The sequence below is a fragment of the Lupinus angustifolius genome, chromosome LG20 (genome assembly GCF_001865875.1).
Source record: "Lupinus angustifolius cultivar Tanjil chromosome LG20, LupAngTanjil_v1.0, whole genome shotgun sequence".
Classification (NCBI taxonomy): Eukaryota; Viridiplantae; Streptophyta; class Magnoliopsida; order Fabales; family Fabaceae; genus Lupinus; species Lupinus angustifolius.
The window spans coordinates 21,326,469-21,349,581 of NC_032028.1; the positions used below are offsets into that span (position 1 = coordinate 21,326,469).

At 33.1% G+C, this 23,113-nt stretch overlaps 3 protein-coding genes and 2 long non-coding RNA genes across 5 annotated transcripts; 4 read left to right on the top strand and 1 right to left on the bottom strand.

Annotated features, from left to right (window-relative positions):
* On the top strand, positions 150-22,631 carry LOC109335850. The gene is made up of 3 exons (XR_002106267.1): positions 150-231; positions 14,464-14,468; positions 22,621-22,631. It is a non-coding gene; the product is annotated as an uncharacterized LOC109335850 (long non-coding RNA).
* On the top strand, positions 414-6,638 carry LOC109335848 (double-stranded RNA-binding protein 1-like). Its single transcript, XM_019572070.1, has 7 exons — positions 414-849; positions 1,193-1,309; positions 2,743-2,978; positions 3,093-3,318; positions 5,180-5,353; positions 6,045-6,303; positions 6,482-6,638. Exons 1-6 carry the CDS (start codon positions 480-482, stop codon positions 6,296-6,298), a joined length of 1,377 nt encoding a protein of 458 aa, XP_019427615.1. The 5' UTR covers positions 414-479; the 3' UTR covers positions 6,299-6,303; positions 6,482-6,638.
* On the bottom strand, positions 1,344-1,572 carry LOC109335851. The gene is made up of 2 exons (XR_002106268.1): positions 1,489-1,572; positions 1,344-1,452 (listed from the first exon to the last, which is right to left on the bottom strand). It is a non-coding gene; the product is annotated as an uncharacterized LOC109335851 (long non-coding RNA).
* Positions 8,816-12,059, top strand: LOC109335845 (protein QUIRKY). The gene has a single exon (XM_019572066.1). The coding sequence runs from the start codon at positions 8,949-8,951 to the stop codon at positions 11,952-11,954; it is 3,006 nt and encodes a 1,001-aa protein (XP_019427611.1). The 5' UTR covers positions 8,816-8,948; the 3' UTR covers positions 11,955-12,059.
* Positions 15,846-20,437, top strand: LOC109335846 (beta-glucosidase BoGH3B-like). The gene is made up of 10 exons (XM_019572067.1): positions 15,846-15,871; positions 16,570-16,812; positions 17,076-17,280; positions 17,691-17,781; positions 17,859-18,004; positions 18,465-18,708; positions 18,801-18,905; positions 19,002-19,184; positions 19,271-19,475; positions 19,816-20,437. The coding sequence occupies exons 2-10, from the start codon at positions 16,593-16,595 to the stop codon at positions 20,301-20,303; spliced, it is 1,887 nt and encodes a 628-aa protein (XP_019427612.1). The 5' UTR covers positions 15,846-15,871; positions 16,570-16,592; the 3' UTR covers positions 20,304-20,437.

The following is a 23,113-nucleotide window of genomic DNA, read 5'->3' on the forward strand; positions in this document are numbered from 1 at the left end:
TGACAATGTATAAATATTATACTTTGTAATTATAAAAATGGAATGTTTTATTATAATTAATTTTGTAATTTCTAAATGATATGTCACCAAGTCAATGTTTTGTTATAGTTAATTCTTGCTCGAACACCAACATATGTTACTTCAAGTGGTACATGTTTGATTCCACTTAAACAAAGTTTCGAGTTCGAGTCTCGTGGATAAAAAAATACTCACTAAAAAAGTTAGCATCACGTACCTATAAATATTCCCGACTCAGATAAGATTATCTTTAGTGCGAGATACACGTGGAAAACAAAAAAAATATTGTCAAACTAATATTATATATACCATTTATAATATATGATTCTGATAACAATTAAGCATAATATTCTGATTCCACGAAGACAGTAAGTGGTACTAGTAGTGGTATAATATCCAGAAGCAAGTAAGAGAAGAAGGAAATAAAATCATAAAATCATAAAATCATAAAATAATCAAGAATGTACAAAACGAAGATTCAACAACTATGCCATAGCAGATCATGGAACTTACCTGATTATGAAACAATCAGAGATGGACCTGATCATAACCCTCGTTTCATTTCCACCGTCACCGTTAACGGCCTTCACTTTCACTCTCCCGAACCTACCCGAACCTCCAAACAGGCTCAAAACGATGCAGCTAAACTCGCATTTCATTATTTCACTCAACCCTTTAACCCGAACCTGAATCCGAACCTGAACCTGAACCCGAACCCACCTCTTTCTCTTCTTCACCTTTCTTCGTTTCCCGGTTGTTCTTTTCCTCAACCCTCTCTTTCTCTTTCCCCGACTTCAACAACAACATCGACTACGACAAATCAGAAAAAATGTATGCATCGACAGTGTAATGTAAAATGTGTTGTTTTATACGATGTCAGTATATTATTTACTATTTATGTTTAATTATCAGTGTTTCTTTTTTAAAAAGTAATATAAATGAATGGTAAAGGATGCATTGAATGTGTATAATCTTTATACGCTGACAGTGCATAGATATTGCATTATTTATTTTATGATACCACTACAGTTTAGGTTTTAGAGGGGTCAGACTCGGCGCAATAGTAAGGTTGTTTGTCGGGAGGTGAAACAGTCTCTTTAGGATAAGGTTGTTTGTCGGGAGATTGATTTATTTGAAAGATTGGTGTTGATTTGCGTTGTTGTGCTGCTTGCAGGTTCATTTGGTCCCGACAATGGTGGTGTGTTGCGACCGAAAGCGGTTGAAGGACTCCAAACTTCTCAGATTAGTAGCCCTGTTAAAGCTACTACCACGACGGCAGTTGATCAGAAAAGTGATTTTATTTGCTCTTACTTTATATTTTTTTCGATTAATTTGACAAATAAATGGTGTATTGTGATTAAGCTATGTTTGAGATAACTAGTTGATAAGCTACCTGAAAGCTTATGTTTGCGTTTGATAAGACCAGTTTATAAGCTGATCAACTAGCTTATTTGACTGAAAGATGCTAACCTGTGTTGTTTTGTCAAATAAATTTGTTTTAATAAGTTACTAGCTTATAAGCTCCTATTTGTTAAGCTACTTGAGATAGCTTATGTTTTATAAGCAAAGAGCTTATTCCATTTACACCTAATAACTACCTTATCAGCTAACCTTACCAAACAGTTCTAATTCAACCATCTAGCTTATCACATGTCAACTTTCTACTCTTTGTGTATAAGGTTTCAGCTAACTTATAAGCTTTTAGGTAATTATAAGCCAATTTTATCAAACAAACCCTATAAGCTAGCTAGGAGCAGAAAACTAAGCTAATAAGCTAACTAATTGAATTGGAACTAGTTTGGTAAGATTAGCTGACAAGCTAACTCATAGGTGTAAAATGAAATAAGCCTCTGGTAGCTTATCAAATATGGGCTTATAAGCTAGTAACTTATTAAATAAGACCCCTTGCCAAACACAACAGATAGTTTATTTTTGGTCAAATAAGCTAGTTCGCTAGATTATAAGCAACCTCGTAGAATTACCAAAGACACACTTAGTTTCCCTTTTGCAATTCTAGTAAGGTTGCCTACTACAAACCCACCTTCGTTGTTGCCATGCATTTATGTAAAGTATATAAAGATAAAGTAAGGCTGCCTACTACAGACCCATATAATAGGTCGAACCCTTTCCTAGACCCTGACATTTTTCTTTAGAGGTTTATAGCGCTTAAGTGCCGTTTTTATTTAATTTTTAATTTTTCCCTAGCATAATGCATTGCCATTTTCAGAGGACATTATTAGCAGAAATGCTCCTAGACATCGGTGGCAAGGTCTTAATTTGCCGTCAGCGGAGACTATGCTCGGGACAATTGAAGCTAAAAGGGCCTGATTTTCATTTAGATTTTGCTGTTTTGTTTTTGTTTTTTTGGTCTTCTGAACAATTGGCTACTCAGTATATCTATATATTTTTCTTCTTGATTATGTAGTACTGTGTCTGTACCATCTTATATGCCTACGTGTCACATCAAACTAATACACTGTAGTAGGTAAACTAGTGTGGCCAAACCTATTTGTTTGGAACCATATTAGGTAAGTTTTCACTGCTTGGAAATTCCATTAGTACATTTTCCCTTTTTGTATGGATAAAGGAGTAAATATATGGAGATGATAGCAAGATGAATTCCTTTGGTACCCTTTAGTAGTTTGTAGTCATTATATTCTGAGTAATGATGAATCACAGTGTGATACTATAACTTATGACTTTTAACATGCAATTTTGTCTTAGATATGCAACATTTGTATAAGAACCAACTACAGAATTATGCTCATAAGAAGAACCTTAATCTGCCGGCTTATTCTTCTGAATGGGAGGGCCCTCCTCACGCCCTCCGGTTCAAGTGCAAAGTTACCATTGATGGACAGACATTTGAAAGTTCTAAGTTCTTTTCTACATTGAAGGATGCTGAACATGCAGCAGCTGAAGTAGCTTTGATGTCATTATCACCAGGCGGTGTTCAAGAGGTTAGTCTTAATCACTTATTGGCAACTTCAAATTTTGTCGAATCCCTCTGAAATGGATCAACCATGTTGTCTTGTGCTCCCCATAACTAAGTGATTCTTGTCTAAAAATTTCAGGATCAAACGGGGTTATACAAGAATCTATTACAAGAGTTTGTTCAAAAGGAAGGATTTCGTTTACCATCTTATAATACAAATAGATATGGTGAGTCTCATATGCCAACATTTGTTTCACAAGTGGAGATAGAAGGGGAGAGTTTTACTGGACAAGAAGCCAAATCCAAGAAGCAGGCTGAAACAAGTGCAGCCAAGGTTGCCTATATGACTTTGAAAGAACGCAAAGGTATTTTTTTAAATACTAGTGTTATAGGTTGTCGTTTAGGAATTAATTTGTAGCTCAATTCAATATGGTTTTACTATTGATCTTGTAAGATTGAGATGACAACTAAGAGGAAGTGAATTAGTTGTTTAAAACTATGATAGATTTTTATGCAAATTTTGAGAGTTAATAGCAGCGGAAAAGTTATGCAGAAAAATAATCAAGTAAATGTAAGGAAATAAAGGAGAAGAGAGTATACAAAGATTTTATACTAGTTCACCTTCTTGTTCACTGAAGGTTACGTTCAGTACTCTTGCAGCACAAGAGATTTCTTCACTAGATATTAAGAGTAGCAATTACACTTTCTCACCCCGAGATTTCCTTGTACATACTCACTCTCTAATACCTATATCACTCTTTGGAAAACACTCTTTCCAAGTGACTCTATCCCCTTTCTTATCACACCCTTGTGAAAGAAAGTAATTCAATACTTTGAATGAAGAAAACGTTTAACTATGGCAATGGATTGCCTTTACAAGATTTTGAAATTATAAACTCTTGCAATCCAATAACTCTTTGTATACTTTAGTACTAATGCTCAGAAGGTTTGAATAACTTGCAATAACACTTAAGACAACTTTAGAAAACAAGTTCTGAAAGTTATGAACAAGTTGCACCAGTGTAGAACAAGTATTTCAGAAAAGTATAGATTGTGTAAGTGAGTTATATCTTTGTTGTGTTCTTATGAAATGAGTTTCAATGCCTTTATATAGACTTTCCAATCAACCAGAATACCTCTACGAAAATGTAGGAATTGTTTGAAATGAAACCATTTCATTTGGGTTGAAAGCTGTGTGGTTTGAATATGAAAACTGGTGTAACAGTTCTCGGTAATCGATATAATCAATTACCCAACTAGTCTGTTCAACTGAGAAATTGATTTTCACAGGCAGTAATCGATTACTCAAATGGTGTAATCGATTACCTAACTGCTCTGTCCAACTAGGTAATTATTTACTGTGTTGTGTAATCAATTGCCCACATGGTGTAATCAATTACCCTGATCAATTTTTGTTGGATGACTCGTTTCTCACTCATGTAACTTGTTACTTAGTCATATAACTTGTTATTTAGATCTAGTAACCTGTTACACATTATTTTGAAAATTGTTTTCATTTATACTTGTGTTTATCAATTTTCTTTTAAAATACTTTTGAACATTACTACTAAGTGTATAGTTTAGAGTATAAGGATAGAAGTACCTGAAAACTTAGATTCTAACTTCTTAAACCTTTGTCTTCATAAGTATTATTCATTTTCTTCTTTTATGTGATGTTGGTGTCTTCATCAAAACCATGCCAAAGTCAAGAGCCAGATCTTCTTCACAGATCTTAAGTCTTAACCACAAAACAATCTAATATAGTAAGTAACTAAGTACGTTGTCCTTAGTTGTCGGTATGTCAATAGAGTTCCATTTTTTTGAACAGGCATTGTCGTATATTGTGCTATTAAGTTTTCTTGTTTAGCTTAATCTGCATGACTTACTGGAATAGTAGTATAAAGTTTTCTGAACATAACTAAACAAGTCAATATAGGCTATGTTAAAAGGGTTACATTACTTATTGACCAATAAAAAATTGATATCGTCCAAAGTATTATCACTCAATATGTATAATCTAACTAATTATATTGTACATAATTCCATGTCTGCATGCTTCAATTGTAAGGATTGTTAGTTTAATATAGTATAAGGTAAACTTTTTGGAATGCCATAACGCAATCCTTTCATACTATTATTTTCATTATTATTAAGATGCAAGAGCCTTGCATCTTCCAACCTACTAAGAATTGCTGGTCACTGTGCTATTTCATCCATTTTGTTCAGGCATGTCAGATCAGAGCTCTTTATTTCCCTTGTCAGCTCATTGTGGACAAGCTCCTGAGTTCTCATCTGACCTCTCTGAGGCAAATGTTATCACTGGTCTGCAACACCATGCTAATCTAAAATCCCCAGTGAGCCCTGGATTAGTCCCCAAAATTCAACTGGACAAAAGTAAAGGTAAATCCTCAAATCCCTCATCATTTCTGGACATCCCACACTTGTTTCATGCAGCTTCTTGCTCCATTTCAGGCTTCTGTTTCAGCTTTCTCTGGCTGAATCCACCACTATACTGTTAGGGTTTTTTGTTATTACTAAATTATTGTTATTTATCTGCTTCACATTTATGGTTATTGTTCTAAAGGGTCTGCAATGCATTTATCTATTCCTAGTTTTTTTTGTTTTGGTGCCTTGTTTCATCTATTAACTCTTAAAACAAAATATAAGTGATATGATAAATACTTTTAACTTTCAAATTTAAATGGAATCAACTCTAAATTTGGCCTCAACCTCAATAGACTGGCAGTGTAAAGTTTCTACATTGTCAGTACATCGTCACCATTCATTTGTATTACTTTTGTATTTTTAGTATAACAAGCATATCTCCTCACTCTATGTGTAAGAGACTAATCCCTTTCAGGGTGTATGACTGATCTTCTCAACATGTGTCGCTCACAAGAATCGAATTTTTGACGTTTGGCTTAGTACAATTCTTGGGATCCAATAGGCGTTACACCACTAAACCAACGCCTTGTTAGTTATATTACTTTTGTTTAAGAGTAAATAATACTTAACATATGAACACTTACACTATCAGTGCATACATATTTAGTACAATTTAGAACTCATGAAGCCGACATTATATTTCCAGAACCTGTTTCAATTACAGAAAAGAAAGGATCTTCTTCTTCATCTGGAAATTCAAATGGCTGCACTGAACCTTCACTATCTGAAATCAGCAATGTAGTCTCTGACACAAGTAAGATGGCTTCAACTCAAGGCACCACCCCATGCAGAGTTAAGGTGATTGTTTACTCAAGCAACACAAATGTTGAAATTGAAGGTGGTGGCTCCATGATGCCTATTAGTGATGATAAGTGGCTTGCTTACTCATTTTCTCATTGAGGTAAATCATAAGAGGAGCACATCTATTGTCTCAAGATGCGTATCATTTTATGTATCCTTGCATTATCATTGGCCAAAAAATATGAAGTTAATATATTTTTAATTCTTGTTTTACTTTTCTGGCTAAGAAAAACAAGTGATACGTAAAGTAGTACAAACTTTGATACAGAACATGTGGATCAAATCACAAGTTGCAGGCTCACTTTTATCATCATATTTTGGAGTCTGACATAGATTATCCTTTTAGGGTCATGTTACAAGTGCCAAAAGGGACAATGGTTAAATACTTTAGAAGAGTTGAATACTTGTTGGGAAACTTAACATCACGTTTGAGTACATTAACTTCATCACTTCTCCATAAATACTTTCCAATCATCATTAGCTTATAAGCTAGTTAACATTTTATTTGCCAAAAATTAAGTTAATAGGTTTGTGTGGTAAATGAACTTATTTGAATAAGTTATTAGCTTAAAAACTTGTATATGGTAATGATTTGTAACTTGAAGTTTAGGTGAGTTGGGTTTTCGAGGTCAGTGAATAAAGACAGACCTTATACCACTAAAACAACACTGTCGATTTATTTTCAGTATTTTACTCCATAAGAAAAGATCATATTTGTTCTGCAACTTTTGAATGATTGGCACTAACAAATAATTTTGTCATTAGATAATAATAATAGCCTTTATTGTATTTTTAGTATCATATAATAATAAGTGAAATTATATATGTGTGGCTTATTCCACAGTACATGTGTTTCATCATGAATAAATTGATATGGAGAAAATTTCCTAACTTCTGATCATGGATTACTTGGATTAATCAGTCAAGAAGTGCATCTTAATTACTATATTTCTATTTATTTGTTATTTTATGGAATTCTATTTCTTTTAATTTACTTCATTTAGAGTTTAAACTACTATTAAAAGTTTATTATTTAATATTTTCTTATTTTACGTGAATAATAAAAAATGAGTAAATGGGAATATATGATATATTAATAACACTTCAATATATATGTATTGTGAAGTATAAAATTGTTTACATGGCCTTGGTTATCCATTTTCTTGGCTCAAGAATATTAAACTCTATTCAAACACAATGTATCTTAATTACATGTTTATACTGAGAAAGTAAGCGTTTTTATATTAACACATGAAAGTTACTAATAGTTAAAAATGATAGATAATATATTTATAGTATGATTTTTTTTATATTATCAGTGTATAGATTTTAAACTCGTATTAGTTAAATAATATAAGATCCTCACTCTATAGAAGTGTGTGAAAAGGTGCAGCTAGTGTCATAACTTCGTCAAAATCAACAATTATTAAACCTAAAAATGTACCCAGTGACAAGAACTTTGTATAGGTGACATAAAAGCCAGTCATTTGGGAAGAAAAGAAAACAAAAAGGGCTTCCCATGCTGATTTTGGGTACCTTTATAGTATAATGTAATGTTTATAGGTACCTTTAATTCAAGGGTCGGTCCAAAAGTAGAGGCTAGTTTGACAAAGAATCTTGCTAACTAAGAAAAACAAATGGAAAGAGGTGGAAAAGTATTATCCTAATATGCAAAGCAAAAGAAAATGATATTAGAATTTGACACACAGACCCTACAAAGGTCCTTGCAGATCAAGTTAAGCACGTATCATTTTATAATGTAATATCTATGTATTATCAGCATAAAAATAGTTAATATATTATTTACCATTTACCTTATAATATTTTTTATAAGTCAATAATTCTTAAATATGAATGATGGATGACGTAGTAGCTATCAGTAAATATATCTTTTCTCATCATTTTATGCATTCTCTTACATCCTCACCTCACCCTATGTCTTCCACACCTACCTCTTTTTTTAAAAATACAACTAAGAATTCCACTACCTTTTCCTTAACTTATTTTAAGTAACTTAATAGTATGTATAAGTTTAAAATAAACCTAAAAATATTATACCGAAACTACCTTTTGAAGGGTAAGTGGGTATGGAGAAGAAAGATATAAAAATATAAATGTGATGTGATTGATAATATGCTACAAAACTTAGAAAATTTGAAAAAATAAATATAAAGTCTAAAGAAGAATGTAATACAAAACATGTAATATTATTACATCATCTATCAATAACTTTTTAATATTTATTCACTTTTAAATAAAATAATACAAATGAATAATGAAATATTAACACAACTATATAAATCTTTACACAATCAATATATAAATATTATATTATATGTATATAACAATATGATTGTTCAAAATATGAGAGCTATATTGGTTTATGATAACTTCAATTTGTAGAACAATTGCAATTCCAAGCTTATACACATAGTTGCATGATAAATACCTAGTTTCCTCCTTCCACCACTAAAAGTATATATAAAATGTGTTTTATTTAATGATTTTCTATAAAAATATTTCTAAAAGTAAATAAAAATAGTATATATATCATAATTTTACTAGCGGGATAAAAGAACTTATCTCCTGATACGATACGATTTTATTTTCTTTCTTCTCTTATTATATAAGTATAATCCATAACCTCAACACATCCTTCTTCCTCTCCCATTTACATACCCTACACATGAAATCATAGAAACCTATCTCTTCTTCTAAATTCAATAGAACAAACTCATATTCCTCAACAATGGCTCCAATTCGAAAACTCATCGTAGAGATTCAAGACGCACGAAACCTAGCCCCCAGAGACGGTCACGGAACCTCAAGTCCCTACGTTGTTGTCGATTTTTACGGCCAACGTAGAAAAACTCGAACCGTGCCACGTCAACTGAACCCATTGTGGTCCGAAACGCTGTCGTTTAACGTAGGAACAGCCTCTGATGTTTTCGGTGATACGTTAGAGCTTGATGTTCTTCATGACAAGTCGTTTGGGTCAACTCGGAGGAATAACTCGTTGGGTCGACTCGTTCTGAGTTCGACTCAGTTTGTTAGAAAAGGTGAAGAAGCTTTGATATATTATAAGCTTCAGAGAAAGTATATGCTTCGTGTTGTCCAAGGTGAGATTGGTTTGAAAATTTATTACGTTGATGAAGAATCTCCACCGCCGGAACCACCACTAAATGTAACTTCACCACCGCCGCCGAAGACGGAGGAGGCTAAGGTTGATGAATCAGTTACAAATCCACCACCACCACCGCCACCGGCTGAACCTGAAAATATAACTGAACAACCACCGGCTGAACCGGTTACGGAAGGTGACGTGGCAGTTGAAAAAGAAAAGGATGAAAAACCAAAACCTGAAGCGCCAAATGAAGGAAGTTCGGATCAGGTACATGCGATACCAGAGTTACCTCCTGTGCAACCTGATGTTAATTTTGATGTGATGGCAGCATCAGTGTTAAGATCAAATTCTGAAATAAGATACAGTGGAATCAACGGTCCACAGCCAATTAGAAGAGTTGGATCAACGGCTAGTTTCACATCAGAAGCTTCTTCAATCGAACGGACCTCATTCGATCTTGTAGAGAAGATGCATTATCTCTTCGTCCACGTGGCGAAAGCGCGTTACTTACCAACAAACATGAACCCTATTGTGAAAATCACTGTTTCGAATCACCACGTCACATCAAGACCCGCGAGGAAAAACATTAACACGACGTCGTTATTCGAATGGAACCAATCATTCGCTTTCAGCCGCGAAGCACCAGATTCCTCCTCCATCCTTGAGGTCTCTGTGTGGGACCCACAATCAGTGAATCAAAGCTTGCTTGGTGGGGTTTGTTTCGATGTGAATGAGATTCCTGTGAGGGACCCACCAGATAGTCCTCTGGCCCCACAGTGGTATAGATTAGAAGATGGTGGGGCCCAGTATGGTGATTTAATGCTTGCCACGTGGGTTGGAACACAAGCTGACGAATCATTTGCTGACGCGTGGAAAAGTGATACTTTTGGGAATGTTAATTCAAAAGCTAAGGTTTATCAATCACCAAAGCTTTGGTACTTAAGAGCAACTCTTCTAGAAGCTCAAGATCTTAATCTTAATCTTCTAGAAGCACCGTTTCAAGTGAAAGCTCAACTTGGATTTCAAGTGTTAAAATCTAAAGTAGCAGTTACACGAAACGACATCGTTTCATGGAACGAAGATTTAATCTTTGTAGCAGCGGAGCCAATAAGTGAAAATCTTGTGATAACTTTAGAAAACCGGCAACCGAAAGCATCGGTTACAATCGGTGTACTAAGAATACCTCTCACTGCAATCGAAAGACGAGTTGATGACCGGAACGTCTCGTCGCGGTGGTTCACCTTCGATGACCCAAGAGAAGAAAGAAGTTCCTATAAGGGTAGGGTACACCTACGCTTATGTTTCGATGGTGGGTATCACGTGATGGACGAAGCAGCGCACGTGACCAGTGATTACCGTCCCACAGCAAGACAACTTTGGAAGCAACCGGTTGGCACAGTTGAACTTGGCATCATTGGTTGCAAGAATTTGATACCGATGAAGACGGTAAACGGTAAAAGCTCTACGGATCCGTATTGTGTAGCAAAATACGGTAGCAAATGGGTACGTACACGTACCGTATCTGATAATTTAGAACCTAAATGGAATGAACAATACACATGGAAGGTTTTTGATCCTTCAACAGTTTTAACAATTGGAGTGTTCGATAGTTGGGGAGTATTTGAAGAAGATTGCACCAAACCCGATTTCCGTATAGGAAAAGTACGTATTCGTATATCTACGCTAAATACGGGTCGGGTTTATAGAAATACGTACCCGCTACTCGTCCTAACACATGCTGGTTTAAAAAAGATGGGTGAAATTGAGATTGCAATAAGATTCGTTCGGACAGCTCAACGGTTAGATTTCATCCACGTGTACTCACAGCCAATGTTGCCGTTGATGCACCACATCAAGCCGTTGGGGATAGTCCACCAAGAATTGTTGCGTAACACGGCGGTGAAAATGGTGGCCGGACACTTATCAAGATCGGAGCCACCATTGAGAAAGGAGGTTGTGTATTATATGTTAGATGCAGATTCTCAAAACTTTAGTATGCGTAAAGTGCGTGCGAATTGGTATAGAATCATAAATGTTGTGGCGGGTGTAATCGATATTGTACGGTGGATAGATGATACACGTGGATGGAAGAATCCCACGGCTACGATATTGGTCCACGCGTTGTTAGTGATGTTGGTTTGGTTTCCTGATTTGATTATCCCGACATTGTCCTTTTATGTTTTTGCGATTGGTGCGTGGAACTACAGGTTTCGTTTGCGAGACCCACTACCACATTTTGATCCAAAACTTTCATTGGCCGAGTTAGTTGAAAATGAAGAGCTCGATGAAGAGTTTGATACACTGCCAAGTACTCGATCACCAGATCTAGTGCGGTTGAGGTATGATAAGTTGCGTACCCTCGGCGCGAGGGTGCAAACAGTGCTCGGGGATTTTGCGACACAAGGAGAGCGCATGCAAGCATTGGTGACGTGGAGGGATCCACGTGCGACTGGGATATTTGTATTGTTTTGTTTGTTTGTTGCGTTTATACTATATTTGGTTCCGTCGAAGATGATGGCAATGGCTTCTGGGTTTTACTATCTTCGCCACCCTATCTTTCGTGATAGAATGCCATCACCAGGGTTGAACTTTTTCAGAAGGCTTCCTTCATTATCGGATCGTATTATGTAGGATTTTCTTTTGTTAATGTTGTTAAAATATGCTTATGCTATAAGGTAACAAGAGAATATGAAGGTCGTGTATTAAATATGAAATATTATGATTGTATCTTGTTTTTCTTTTTTTTGTTCAATGTAATGTAAAATTTATAAGGATATGTGTTAAAGAAAGTTATGAACATAGGTTTTTGTATCATCTCTTATAGTGTAATTACTATAGCGGTGGAGAGGTAATGCTATTTTTCTAACAAATTTTGATTTTCTTCTTTAATTCAAGTACATTTCTGAACATAGGAGGCTACATGTTCTATTGTGTGGTATTCGATTCGATACTGAGGTATCTGGATCAATATGGTTTATCACCTTTTAAAATTATTATTATAAGAATTTTTTTATTAGGGCTTCTTTGCGAGTTTTATTTTGGAGGGTAAAAAAAGGGAAGATAATGCGCTTGAGAGTCACTTGACAAATATATTTCAGGGCTCTCAAAGTCTTTCCTCTTTACTTTTGACCTCTAAAAATCAACTCGTAATTGATCCATAAAAATGAATATATAGGATATATGAGGTGGAATCATACATACTAGGCTAAATGAGATAATGGTATAAATATATCTCTAACGGCCTTTCTATTGCTACTAATTTGATTAAAGTAAAGTTATGTATGTTTTTTCTCTTCTTAAAGTGATCACTTTTCATAGAACATGTGGTTTAGATTTCCTTTTTACTTTTATATTATTGGTTCTTAGTTTTGATATGAATTGATTTTTGTTGTGAGCTATCACGAAAGATAAAACTTCTGAACCTCTAAAATAAATACATTTATCCCAGCATGGTTTGAGAATTTTGTATCCCATATATGTTGAAATACCTTTTTCTTTCTTCCTTTTAAACAAAATTAAAAGCTCACATTTTGTTGTGCTTTTATGTTTTATCACACGTAATAAAAAACAATTAAAGGGCCTAAACGATCACTGAATTTGTCTAAAGGCCACAAAAGTATTTTTAGATGGCTAATTTATTTTGGTACATAGTAGCACAAGAGTAGAAATACATTTAGATGCATTTCAAACTGAAGAAGCATAAAAACAATCAACAATAACAACGAAGACTCCAAGGTCATAGTAATAAATCTGGAAAGAGTTAAGACTCCAACATCATCTCAACTATTTGTGTGTCTGAACGTTGAGATTAGGGGTGAGTATGATCTAGTCCTACCCGCTCATCCAGTATGACCCGATTGTGATCGAGTCCGAATAGAGACGGTCTTATCGGGTCTAGGGCTGAGTTCAGATTAAAAAATTAGACTTGGTCAATATTTAGGGCCGGGTAGGCATCAAGCATGACACATCCCAATTTATCTCATGGTCATTTACCCATCATGTTTTTGTATGTGTCTCTATTTAAATGTGTATAGAGCAATGAAAACTTTTTAGTAAAAATATTGTTAATTCTATAGTTCTTACCGATATGATGTTTCAATGCATGTTTTCAATTATGTGAAAGTTTACTAAATTTTCATCACTACATTATATATTCTTAGTGCTATTCTTGATAGTAACTCTCTATCAATAATACGTTTACGATGTATTTATGATTGAGATAATTCCTCAACCAGATGGAGACATCCGTTAAAACTCAAGCTGGGTTTTTTTTAATTGTTACTCGAATGTAAATTTTTTTGCTGTTACTTAACAAATTAGGGAGATAAACCATCGTACCAATAAAGTATTAATATAGTGGTATAAGACCTTTTACCTTCTTAGAATGACCAAAAGATTAAGAATTTGATTTCTGAGAATAATATTTGTTGGTAGAGATAATCATATACTCTAAAAGAGATTAATTCTTTACCTACAATAATGAAAAATATCTTTGGTGGTAGTAAGAACAAAACTTAAGTAACCCATCTTCTCATTTAAAGTTAGGATGACTTATATATACGTTTATGAACAGGGATCTTATCGAGGATCACGTCCTTATGCAATGGAGTATCATTAAATAATATAAAAATATTACTTTACATTTTTATAATTTTCTTTTATATATAATAATACATTTGATTGATCTGGGACACTATTGATGACACTAATGAGAACAGAGTATCTTCATCCATAACTAGAGGTCTTTTTGTTCACAAACTTCTAAAATATTTTTTAATTAGTCTGTTTGTTTTGAATTTTGTCTTTGCCATTAATCATAATCTATTAAGTATTGGTGGGATATAAATCGAATACAAAATTTAAATACATTACATGATGCAAATTAAAAATACTAACATATTATAGGATTTAAATCCAAAGCAAAAATATTTGCATGCGCTAAGATTAAAGTTAAGGTAGATTAGTTTATAAGGAATTTGATCGAGATATATTCGAATCCAAGGTCATACATACTCTATATATGTACAAAATAAAGAAGATTTAAATTAGTATAAAATGTAAATTGTTTTATATTATCCACATTCTTCCACGTTGATTTATAAATGTTTTTTGAACCCATTATCTGAATAAGATTAATAAGATATAGTTTAATTGTTATGACTTAGACAACCCATTATGGAATTATTTCTTATCTAACATGAGTGCATGTGTCTTCTTTCTTATTGAGATGCATCACCTCTAAAGTCAATGTCTCTGAATAATTATAATTATTTGAAAGGATAAGTAAAGTTGAGCTGAAAAATTGGACTCTACGTGTAAATATAAAATAATAATTTGATTTATATTAGAAAAATATAAATTTTGTAGTTGTTAAAAAAATAATATGTTACCGTTTATGGTATAAAATATTAGTTTTATAAATAATAATATGTAATGGTTTATGTTATCAAAAAAATTAACATGTAAGGGTTACTTTGATTCTTCTAACTCCATAATAATAATGAAGAAAAAATAAAAGTAGGTTTTTCATTATTATAAAGATATATTGTTTCAAATTCTTCTAACTCTATAAAATGAAAAAAAAATAATATAACATATTTTTATTGAAGTTTGGTTTGTTTATTCTTGTGGGGAGTTAAAATATAATTTTTATGGATATTGGACCTAAGATTTTATGAACATCCATGTGTATGTTTAAGTACCATAAACAAGCATAATAAATGTTTAAGTATATTAGTTTTATACATCGTTATTGTTCATCATTTAAATAATCAACTATACTGAGATTGAGATACGGTCCAAACTTCTATCGGAGGCAGCAGTAAAGAATTTTCCGCAATGATAATCATGATTATTTTTTCATAAAAATTAATACAAATGAATGACAAAATAAAGTACTTAATTTGTATAAATCTTTACGTACAATATAAATATTACATTCAAAAATTAAAATAATAAAAAGGTGGCTGCATACTAGCTCAAAAAAATTGAAAATAATAAGTTGATGAGAGGTATGATTAGAAAGAATTGGTGAGTTGGATTCCAGCGTTATCCCAAGTTGCTCTTTAGCTTATAATAAATGAGTCAGGTCAAAATGTATTATTAGATTATAATAAGAGAAAAAGATGTATAAGATGCACTGATTATGCGCTTCTTTACAATGTTAGTGTACTCTTATAATACATGAGTCTCATACAACTCTATCATTAAATATTAAATCTTACAATAATATGATTAGAGAAAAAGATGCATGCAATGACAGTGTATGAGTTTTATATACCATCATTGTATCATTATTATTGATTTTTTATTATTGTTGATTTTTCAGAGAATGTAATACAAATGAACGGTGGATGATGAAGCGCATGTGTATAAATTCTTTACACTGTCAGTGTATACGTTTTACACTCATACTCATATGATTGATGATTCGTTTCTTATTTCTCACAATGATGTTTGGTTCTCACCTAACTCACTCCATAATTATAATTATATATAGACATCAAGGGCTCTGCATTTAAGGATTTCTTGTAGTAACTACAAACTAGGTAGGAATGTTCCTTATTTTTAATCATCTTTATCTTCCACAATTGTTCATTATCATGTACAAATGCTCCTTGCAGTGTTTAATGAACTATGTACTTTTCATTTCCAAAATTAGTAATAATTCTTGTTCAGGTTCTTCTTGTCTGATTCTATTTTCTACTTTTATGCTACTGTCCCTATCTTATCTAAGAGATCCTTCTTTATTTAAATGATAGTCACCTAATACATGTTTCTCTTTGGTACGAGTATGTAGTACATGTTATGCTACCCCTGTCAAATACCGGTATGTTCAGGGGTATACAAAGTAGGGTTGTTTTTATAGCTTACTACCATTTATAGTGTCACTTCTTGTAATTTTGAATTAACTTTGACTTCACTTTAGCAGAAATACCCTAACATAAAATTGTTTCCTGTGATTCATTGACGTAGGTGAGTGCATATCACCGATTAATCTTTTTTTTGTTCTTTCTTTAACTTAAACTGTAAGTGAAAATCTGGTTCGTTAATTATAAAGAACCAATTCCCGAAAGAACCACGAATTGGTACACAAGAACCGATTTGGGGTTCTCTACCAAAATGAGAGAATTGTGGTTCAATAATTTAAATCTACTGTTACAGTTTATTGCATTTTTATGACAACTTGAGTTATCTTCATAACTATAACATGACCCTTGTTCTTGTTCTTGTTATTTCATCATAGTGAAGTTGTTTTGAGGAAAAGAAATGGCCAAAGTTTCAATCTTGTTGATGGGGCTTCTACTTGTACACTGTTTGATACCAATGGCAGAAGCAGAATACTTGAAATATAAAGACCCAAAACAGCCATTAAATGTTAGAATCAATGATCTTATCAAAAGGATGACATTGGAAGAGAAAATTGGCCAAATGGTGCAGATAGATCGCACTGTTGCTTCTGCTCATGTGATTAACAAGTATTTCATTGGTAATATTTTTCACTCTTGTTTTGCTTTGGTTGAAAACAAACATATATGGCTAATAATGAGAATATATACATATATATATATATATATATATATATTGTCGCACTCCGATTTTTGGCCGAACACCGGTCACGTAAGTGTTTTTAATTGCGACTCAGACCCTGAACTTCCTTGAAATTTAAAAAAGACTCCGGACGAAATTGGGTGTTCACATATATAGGTATGTTTTTTCAAGGTGATTAGAATTTCTTTTCTTTTTATGTAGGGAGTGTGCTAAGTGGTGGAGGGAGTGTTCCAAAGAAACAAGCCTCTGCAGAGGATTGGATTGACATGGTGAATGATTTTCAAAAGGGTGCTTTATCCACTAGGCTTGGAATTCCAATTATTTATGGCATTGATGCAGTTCATGGTCATAACAATGTTTATAAGGCAACAGTTTTTCCTCACAATGTTGGCCTAGGAGCTACTAGGTATGAATATATATATGATGTTTCATCATTTTAGTTTCAATGATTATTTAAGAATGTGTTACATTTAATCATCAATTCAATTAAGGACATCTTAATAAGATAAGAACTATGTTAATCAAAGAGGTATAATCCAACTTAGTTAAATGTTGTGAATGTTCATCTTTATTTGTCTGTTCTGTCGTATGCTATTTATTCTTGTTTTATATTTTCTGCTATATAGAATCAAACCTTAGTCTTACTATGTGGAGTCAGCTACATGGATCGAACGATTTCATAGTATGCTAGTGTTTTTTGTTTAAAAATGTATGTTTTTCTAGCATCAGTTCCTCTATTTGCGTCATGGATTTAATGTCTTAGAATTTTACCTTGTTTCAGTATCTTCATATTGGAATGTGTCTCTGAACATGTAGGGACCCTGAACTTGTGAAGAAGATTGGAGCAGCAACAGCACTTGAAGTTAGAGCAACTGGAATTCCATATGTCTTTGCACCATGTATAGCGGTAATCGAGAAAATTTCGAGTTTATTTGCTGTCTTATAAAGGGGATCATAGTTTATATGCCATTTATGTATGTATAGGTCTGTAGAGATCCAAGATGGGGAAGGTGCTATGAAAGTTATAGTGAAGATCCAAAAATAGTTCAAGCTATGACTGAGATAATTCCAGGACTTCAGGGTGAAATCCCTGCAAACTCACTTAAGGGTGTTCCATTTGTTTCTGGAAAGTAAGTTTTTTTGCTGTCGCAAGACGATTTCGATTCATGTTGTTATTTCTAAATCTAATAACTGATTGGTATTTTGTCATATCGATCTATTAAATGCCATAGCTTTTCCTTTTCATTTCATTACTATTGATATCATTTTTGGATCTATCTTACAACATCCTATTTCATTCTTTAATGGCTTTGTAGTAGAACCTGTTATTAAAATTTACTTTCTTAGCTCTTGTTCTTGATTTGCGACCCCGTGTTATATTTTCTTGTCTTTCCCTTCTCTGTCTTTTTCATATTATCCTATGTAAAACTGATTTTTAATATTCTTAAGGCATATCACTGATGCAATTTGTCTCGGTATTGATGTATGTTATAGTTGCAGATCCGGTATTCAATCGAAAATCGGGTCGCGACAACTGTCATAGCTTGAATACCGGCTCTGTGACTGATGATATGGTGTTTGTTTGCACAGCAAGAAAGTTGCAGCTTGCGCTAAGCACTATGTGGGTGATGGTGGAACAACAAAAGGAATCAATGAGAACAATACGGTGATAGACAGACATGGATTACTTAGCATTCACATGCCTGGCTACTATAACTCAATCATTAAGGGTGTGGCAACCATCATGGTCTCTTACTCGAGCTGGAATGGAGTAAAGATGCACGCTAACCGTGATCTAATTACCGGCTTTCTGAAGAACACACTCCGATTCAGGGTAATACTCTCCTCATCATGGCCTTTCAATTCAGAACTATGGAATATCACATTAACCGAACGGAGGCCTAAAACCCCTTCGCTTTCTTGCAGGGTTTTGTCATATCAGATTGGCAGGGAATTGACAGGATCACTACCCCTGAGCATGCTAACTACACTTATTCCATTCATACTGGAATCACTGCTGGAATTGATATGGTAAAACACGAGTTTCAAGTTTGTTGATGATATGCATTATATGATTTTCAATTTAGCACATGACTTGTTCTAATACTTACTCTGGTAATGCTGCAGATTATGGTGCCCTTTAACTACACAGAATTCATAGATGGCCTAACCTTACAGGTGAAAAGTAATTCCATACCAATTAGTCGAATTGATGACGCGGTGAAGAGAATTTTGCGGGTCAAGTTCGTGATGGGTCTTTTCGAGAATCCATTGGCTGATTACAGCCTAGTCAACCAGCTAGGAAGTCAGGTTAGTTAATTAATCATGTTATTACTTTTCTTTACCCAATATTTTGTACCATGTTGATTAACTAGATTAGCACTATCACTTGACAGGAACATAGAGAATTAGCTAGGGAAGCTGTGAGGAAATCATTGGTCCTTCTAAAGAATGGTGAAAGTGCTTATAAGCCATTGCTTCCACTTCCTAAAAAGGCTTCAAAAATACTTGTTGCTGGAACTCATGCTGATAATCTAGGCTATCAATGTGGTGGTTGGACCATTGAATGGCAAGGAGTTAGTGGCAATAATGTTACTAGTGGTATAAACTAGTTCCTCATTGTATAACATTAATCATGAAGTAAATACTCATTTTAGTCCTCATGTTTTTAGATCTTACCAGTTTGGTCCCTCAAAACTTGACAACCCCAAAATGGTTCCCAAAAATTTCAATTGTTTTAACATATTTTACAGCACCTGATAGAGACTAATTTGATCATAAAAAGGACTAGTTTGATCCCTATTTGAAATTTTTGTAGACCATTTTCAATTTTTGAGGCACCAAACTAGTAAAGTCGAAAAACACGAGGGACTGAAATGAGTATTTACTCTTTATCATGTAATGAAATTACTATGGTTTTGACAATTTTCTGAATTTTCAGGTACTACAATTCTCAGTGCTATAAAAAACACAGTTCATAAAGATACCAAGGTAGTCTACCAGGAGAACCCTGATTCAGACTTTGTTAAGTCTAATGATTTTTCATATGCCATTGTCATAGTAGGAGAAACACCATATGCAGAAACACAAGGTGATAGCATGAACTTGACAATACCTTATCCAGGACCAAACATCATAAGTAATGTCTGTGGAAGTGTCAAATGTGTTGTTGTGGTTATATCTGGTCGACCTGTGGTTATAGAACCTTATGTTAACAACATTGAAGCCCTTGTTGCTGCATGGCTTCCAGGTACTGAGGGACAAGGTGTTGCTGATGTTTTGTTTGGTGATTATGGTTTCACTGGAAAACTTTCAAGAACATGGTTTAAGAATGTTGATCAGTTACCAATGAATGTTGGAGATTCTCATTATGACCCTCTCTTCCCATTTGGATTTGGTCTTACAACAAAACCCAATAAGGCAACATAAGAGATCAACTTGCATGCACCATTTACCTTTATTTAGTAGTTCCAAAATTAAATGATGTTTCATTTTCTTATCATATATGATTTAAGGTTGTTGCTTAGTGACTACGAGGTCACGAGTTTAAATCTTGGAAACAATTTCTCCACTTGTCGGGTGGGCTCACCTTCATTTTGTAATTGCATCATTTCTCAAACAATAAGTTATAAAGCTCAGATTTCTTCAATTCCAAGCTGTTGTTCATTACCTTGAAAATCATGGATTTGTTTTAATTATTATGTTCTCCTGTTTTTATATTTTATATCATATCTGGAAATTTGTTCATTCATTAATTTTTTTCATACTATCAAGAGTATCTCCTCATCTTTTTGTATTCGTGGTTGTTCCTTTCAACAAGTATCACTCTCAGGAATCGAACCCTCGACTTTGGGGATCCAATGGGGCCTTACACTATTAGCCCAACTTTGTTCATCTATTAGTTTGTATTATTGAAGAAGGTTGTATTGATGTCTCAATTTGAAAGAAAACATTTTATCACTTTAGGTGCTATGGTGAATTGAAATTTCTAAGAGGATAAATGTTCTGTGATGCAATTACGAGATTTTAAAACCTAGTGGTTAAATATATTTTTGGTATATGAAATTTGACTTAATTCTGATTTTCTTTCCGATAATTTGTTTACAATGTTGTTCCTTAAATGCACTATAAATTTGATTTTAGTGCCAAATTATGTTATGCCTTATACTCCTTTCTATGACAATTTGATGAGCTTCTGCTTCTTGATCAAAATTGTAAACCCTAACCTAGTGCCATTTGTACAATTACAATTGACAAACAACTATTAAGGACTTAAAGAACACCTTTTAGGTTTTAAGTTTTGATTTTTGATTTTTTTTTTCTCCAAATAAATAGTTTCTAGTTTTATATGCTTGATATTTTTATGGTTTTCGATTTTTAGAGATATTGTTAACACTATAATTTTTTATTGTCATTACCGCTTTCCAGAACCGTCGTTACGTGCTCCAATGTTGTGTGGTGGCAAGGACAACAAAGATTAGGGTGAAGTCGATCACAATGAAGGTTGGGTGGTGGTATTAGTTACGATCGATGATAGTTGTAATTGTAGTAATCATAGTGGTTATTGTGCAGTGGGATGATTGATGATCATCGAGATAGTTATGATTACGATAATAATAGTAACAATGATAATCATAGTTGTTGAGGTGATAACATTGATAGTAAGAGTCGATTTGATGGTTTAGAAGTCAAAATAGTAGGGGATGACAACTATTCCCTAAATTTTAAGAAATTAAGAGCTTCGATCAATGAATTAAGCCATCGGTATAAAATCTCCCATTACTCTTGAATAACAGGTGATTTTCACAACTTAAAATTCCAAAATCTTGTTAAGAACTTTAAACTCTTGTAATAAAGGCATTATGCTATGCCTACACTCAAATCCACTATCCTCAAGTGTTGCTCTCACGACTCGAAAGAATTTATATTATTACTTTACTCTACACTAAATGCACTTATTAATTGAATTCATTGATCAACTTCCAAAGTTGAGAACTTAACCTTTTTAACAATTTGTCGGAATTCATTATAGAGGAGAAGGAAGAATAATAATATAATAAATGTTAACATATCTCTTTTATCATTAGAAATGAAGTGATTTTTTTTGGGAAAAAAAATTGATTGAGTGTGTGATTTGTTTTTAGAGAGTTTGACATATGATGTTATGGAAAGGCTAATATACTATTTAAAATAATATTACTAATAAATCTTCTACTGATTTTTTGATTGGGGTATAATGACTCTAATGTTTCAAGGGGGAACAATAATTAAATAATTTCCTATTTTAAATCATATAAAATAGGACATTGCACTCTCAAAAGCTAAATGTGAAAGCTACCCAATGTTGCTTGTGGCTAAATGCACATTTCTAGATAAAAGCTATTATGAAACACCAACATAAAAAATAAGTGGATAAGAATATGTTCTCCCAAAATATGTCTAAGATTATGTTCCGAATCAATAAAAATATTTATGTGAGTTAAAACAATTAAATATTCATTATTTTTTTTATGTTTTTGTTTCAATATTATTAGTTTGGGACATAGTTTAGAATATAGTTTAGTACACACATGCTTTTCCAACCACATCATGACTCTTCACGCGTGATTTGTGTTGCAAATTTGATTTTCATGTACATGCATTTAGATAGTGGAGTTAAGATTTTATAATGACTTAGTATTTTATTTTTTACAAGTTGAACTATTATACTTTCTATAAAACAATTTACACCATCCAACATGATTAGTGTTGATGTTATAAGGATCATAATAGTGACAACAATGTTGAACCAAATATTTGGACTAAATATTTTGGTCAATTTGTTTTATGTTAAAGATTAAGACAAAAGAGGATTTACAACTTTTTTATTCAAAATTGAATTTTAGGGATTTAAAATTACGACTCTTGTGTATTTGGTTTACCAAATATCTCAATCTCTTGGAATACTGAAGCCTCCACTAATGGAAAAGATTGAAAAGCTTCGGATGTCAAGGTTGTGATGTTATACAAGTTATAACACATGATTAATTTAAATTTAAAATTGAGCTTAGACTTTTCCCTATTTCAATTATTGGGATTTTAAAATTGTTCTAAAGTAATATAATAAATTTAAAATATAAAAAGTAAAAAACCATTAAATTTAAATTTTGGTTATGAGATAAGTGTCGCATAAAGGAGAAAAAATAAAAGAATTATAAATTAAGAAATGTAATGATCGTGTTGATTTATAAATTATAATT

What these genes read in the sequence shown, in the direction of transcription:
- LOC109335848 (XM_019572070.1), top strand. Translation starts at nt 480, where the DNA reads ATGTACAAAACGAAGATTCAACAACTATGCCATAGCAGATCATGGAAC. An exon ending in CACCAGGCGGTGTTCAAGAG is followed by an intron (nt 2,979 to 3,092) that starts GTTAGTCTTAAT and finishes TAAAAATTTCAG; the next exon opens with GATCAAACGGGGTTATACAA. An exon ending in GACTTTGAAAGAACGCAAAG is followed by an intron (nt 3,319 to 5,179) that starts GTATTTTTTTAA and finishes CATTTTGTTCAG; the next exon opens with GCATGTCAGATCAGAGCTCT.
- LOC109335845 (XM_019572066.1), top strand. Translation starts at nt 8,949, where the DNA reads ATGGCTCCAATTCGAAAACTCATCGTAGAGATTCAAGACGCACGAAAC.
- LOC109335846 (XM_019572067.1), top strand. Translation starts at nt 16,593, where the DNA reads ATGGCCAAAGTTTCAATCTTGTTGATGGGGCTTCTACTTGTACACTGT. An exon ending in GTTGGCCTAGGAGCTACTAG is followed by an intron (nt 17,281 to 17,690) that starts GTATGAATATAT and finishes CTGAACATGTAG; the next exon opens with GGACCCTGAACTTGTGAAGA. An exon ending in TCTTTGCACCATGTATAGCG is followed by an intron (nt 17,782 to 17,858) that starts GTAATCGAGAAA and finishes ATGTATGTATAG; the next exon opens with GTCTGTAGAGATCCAAGATG.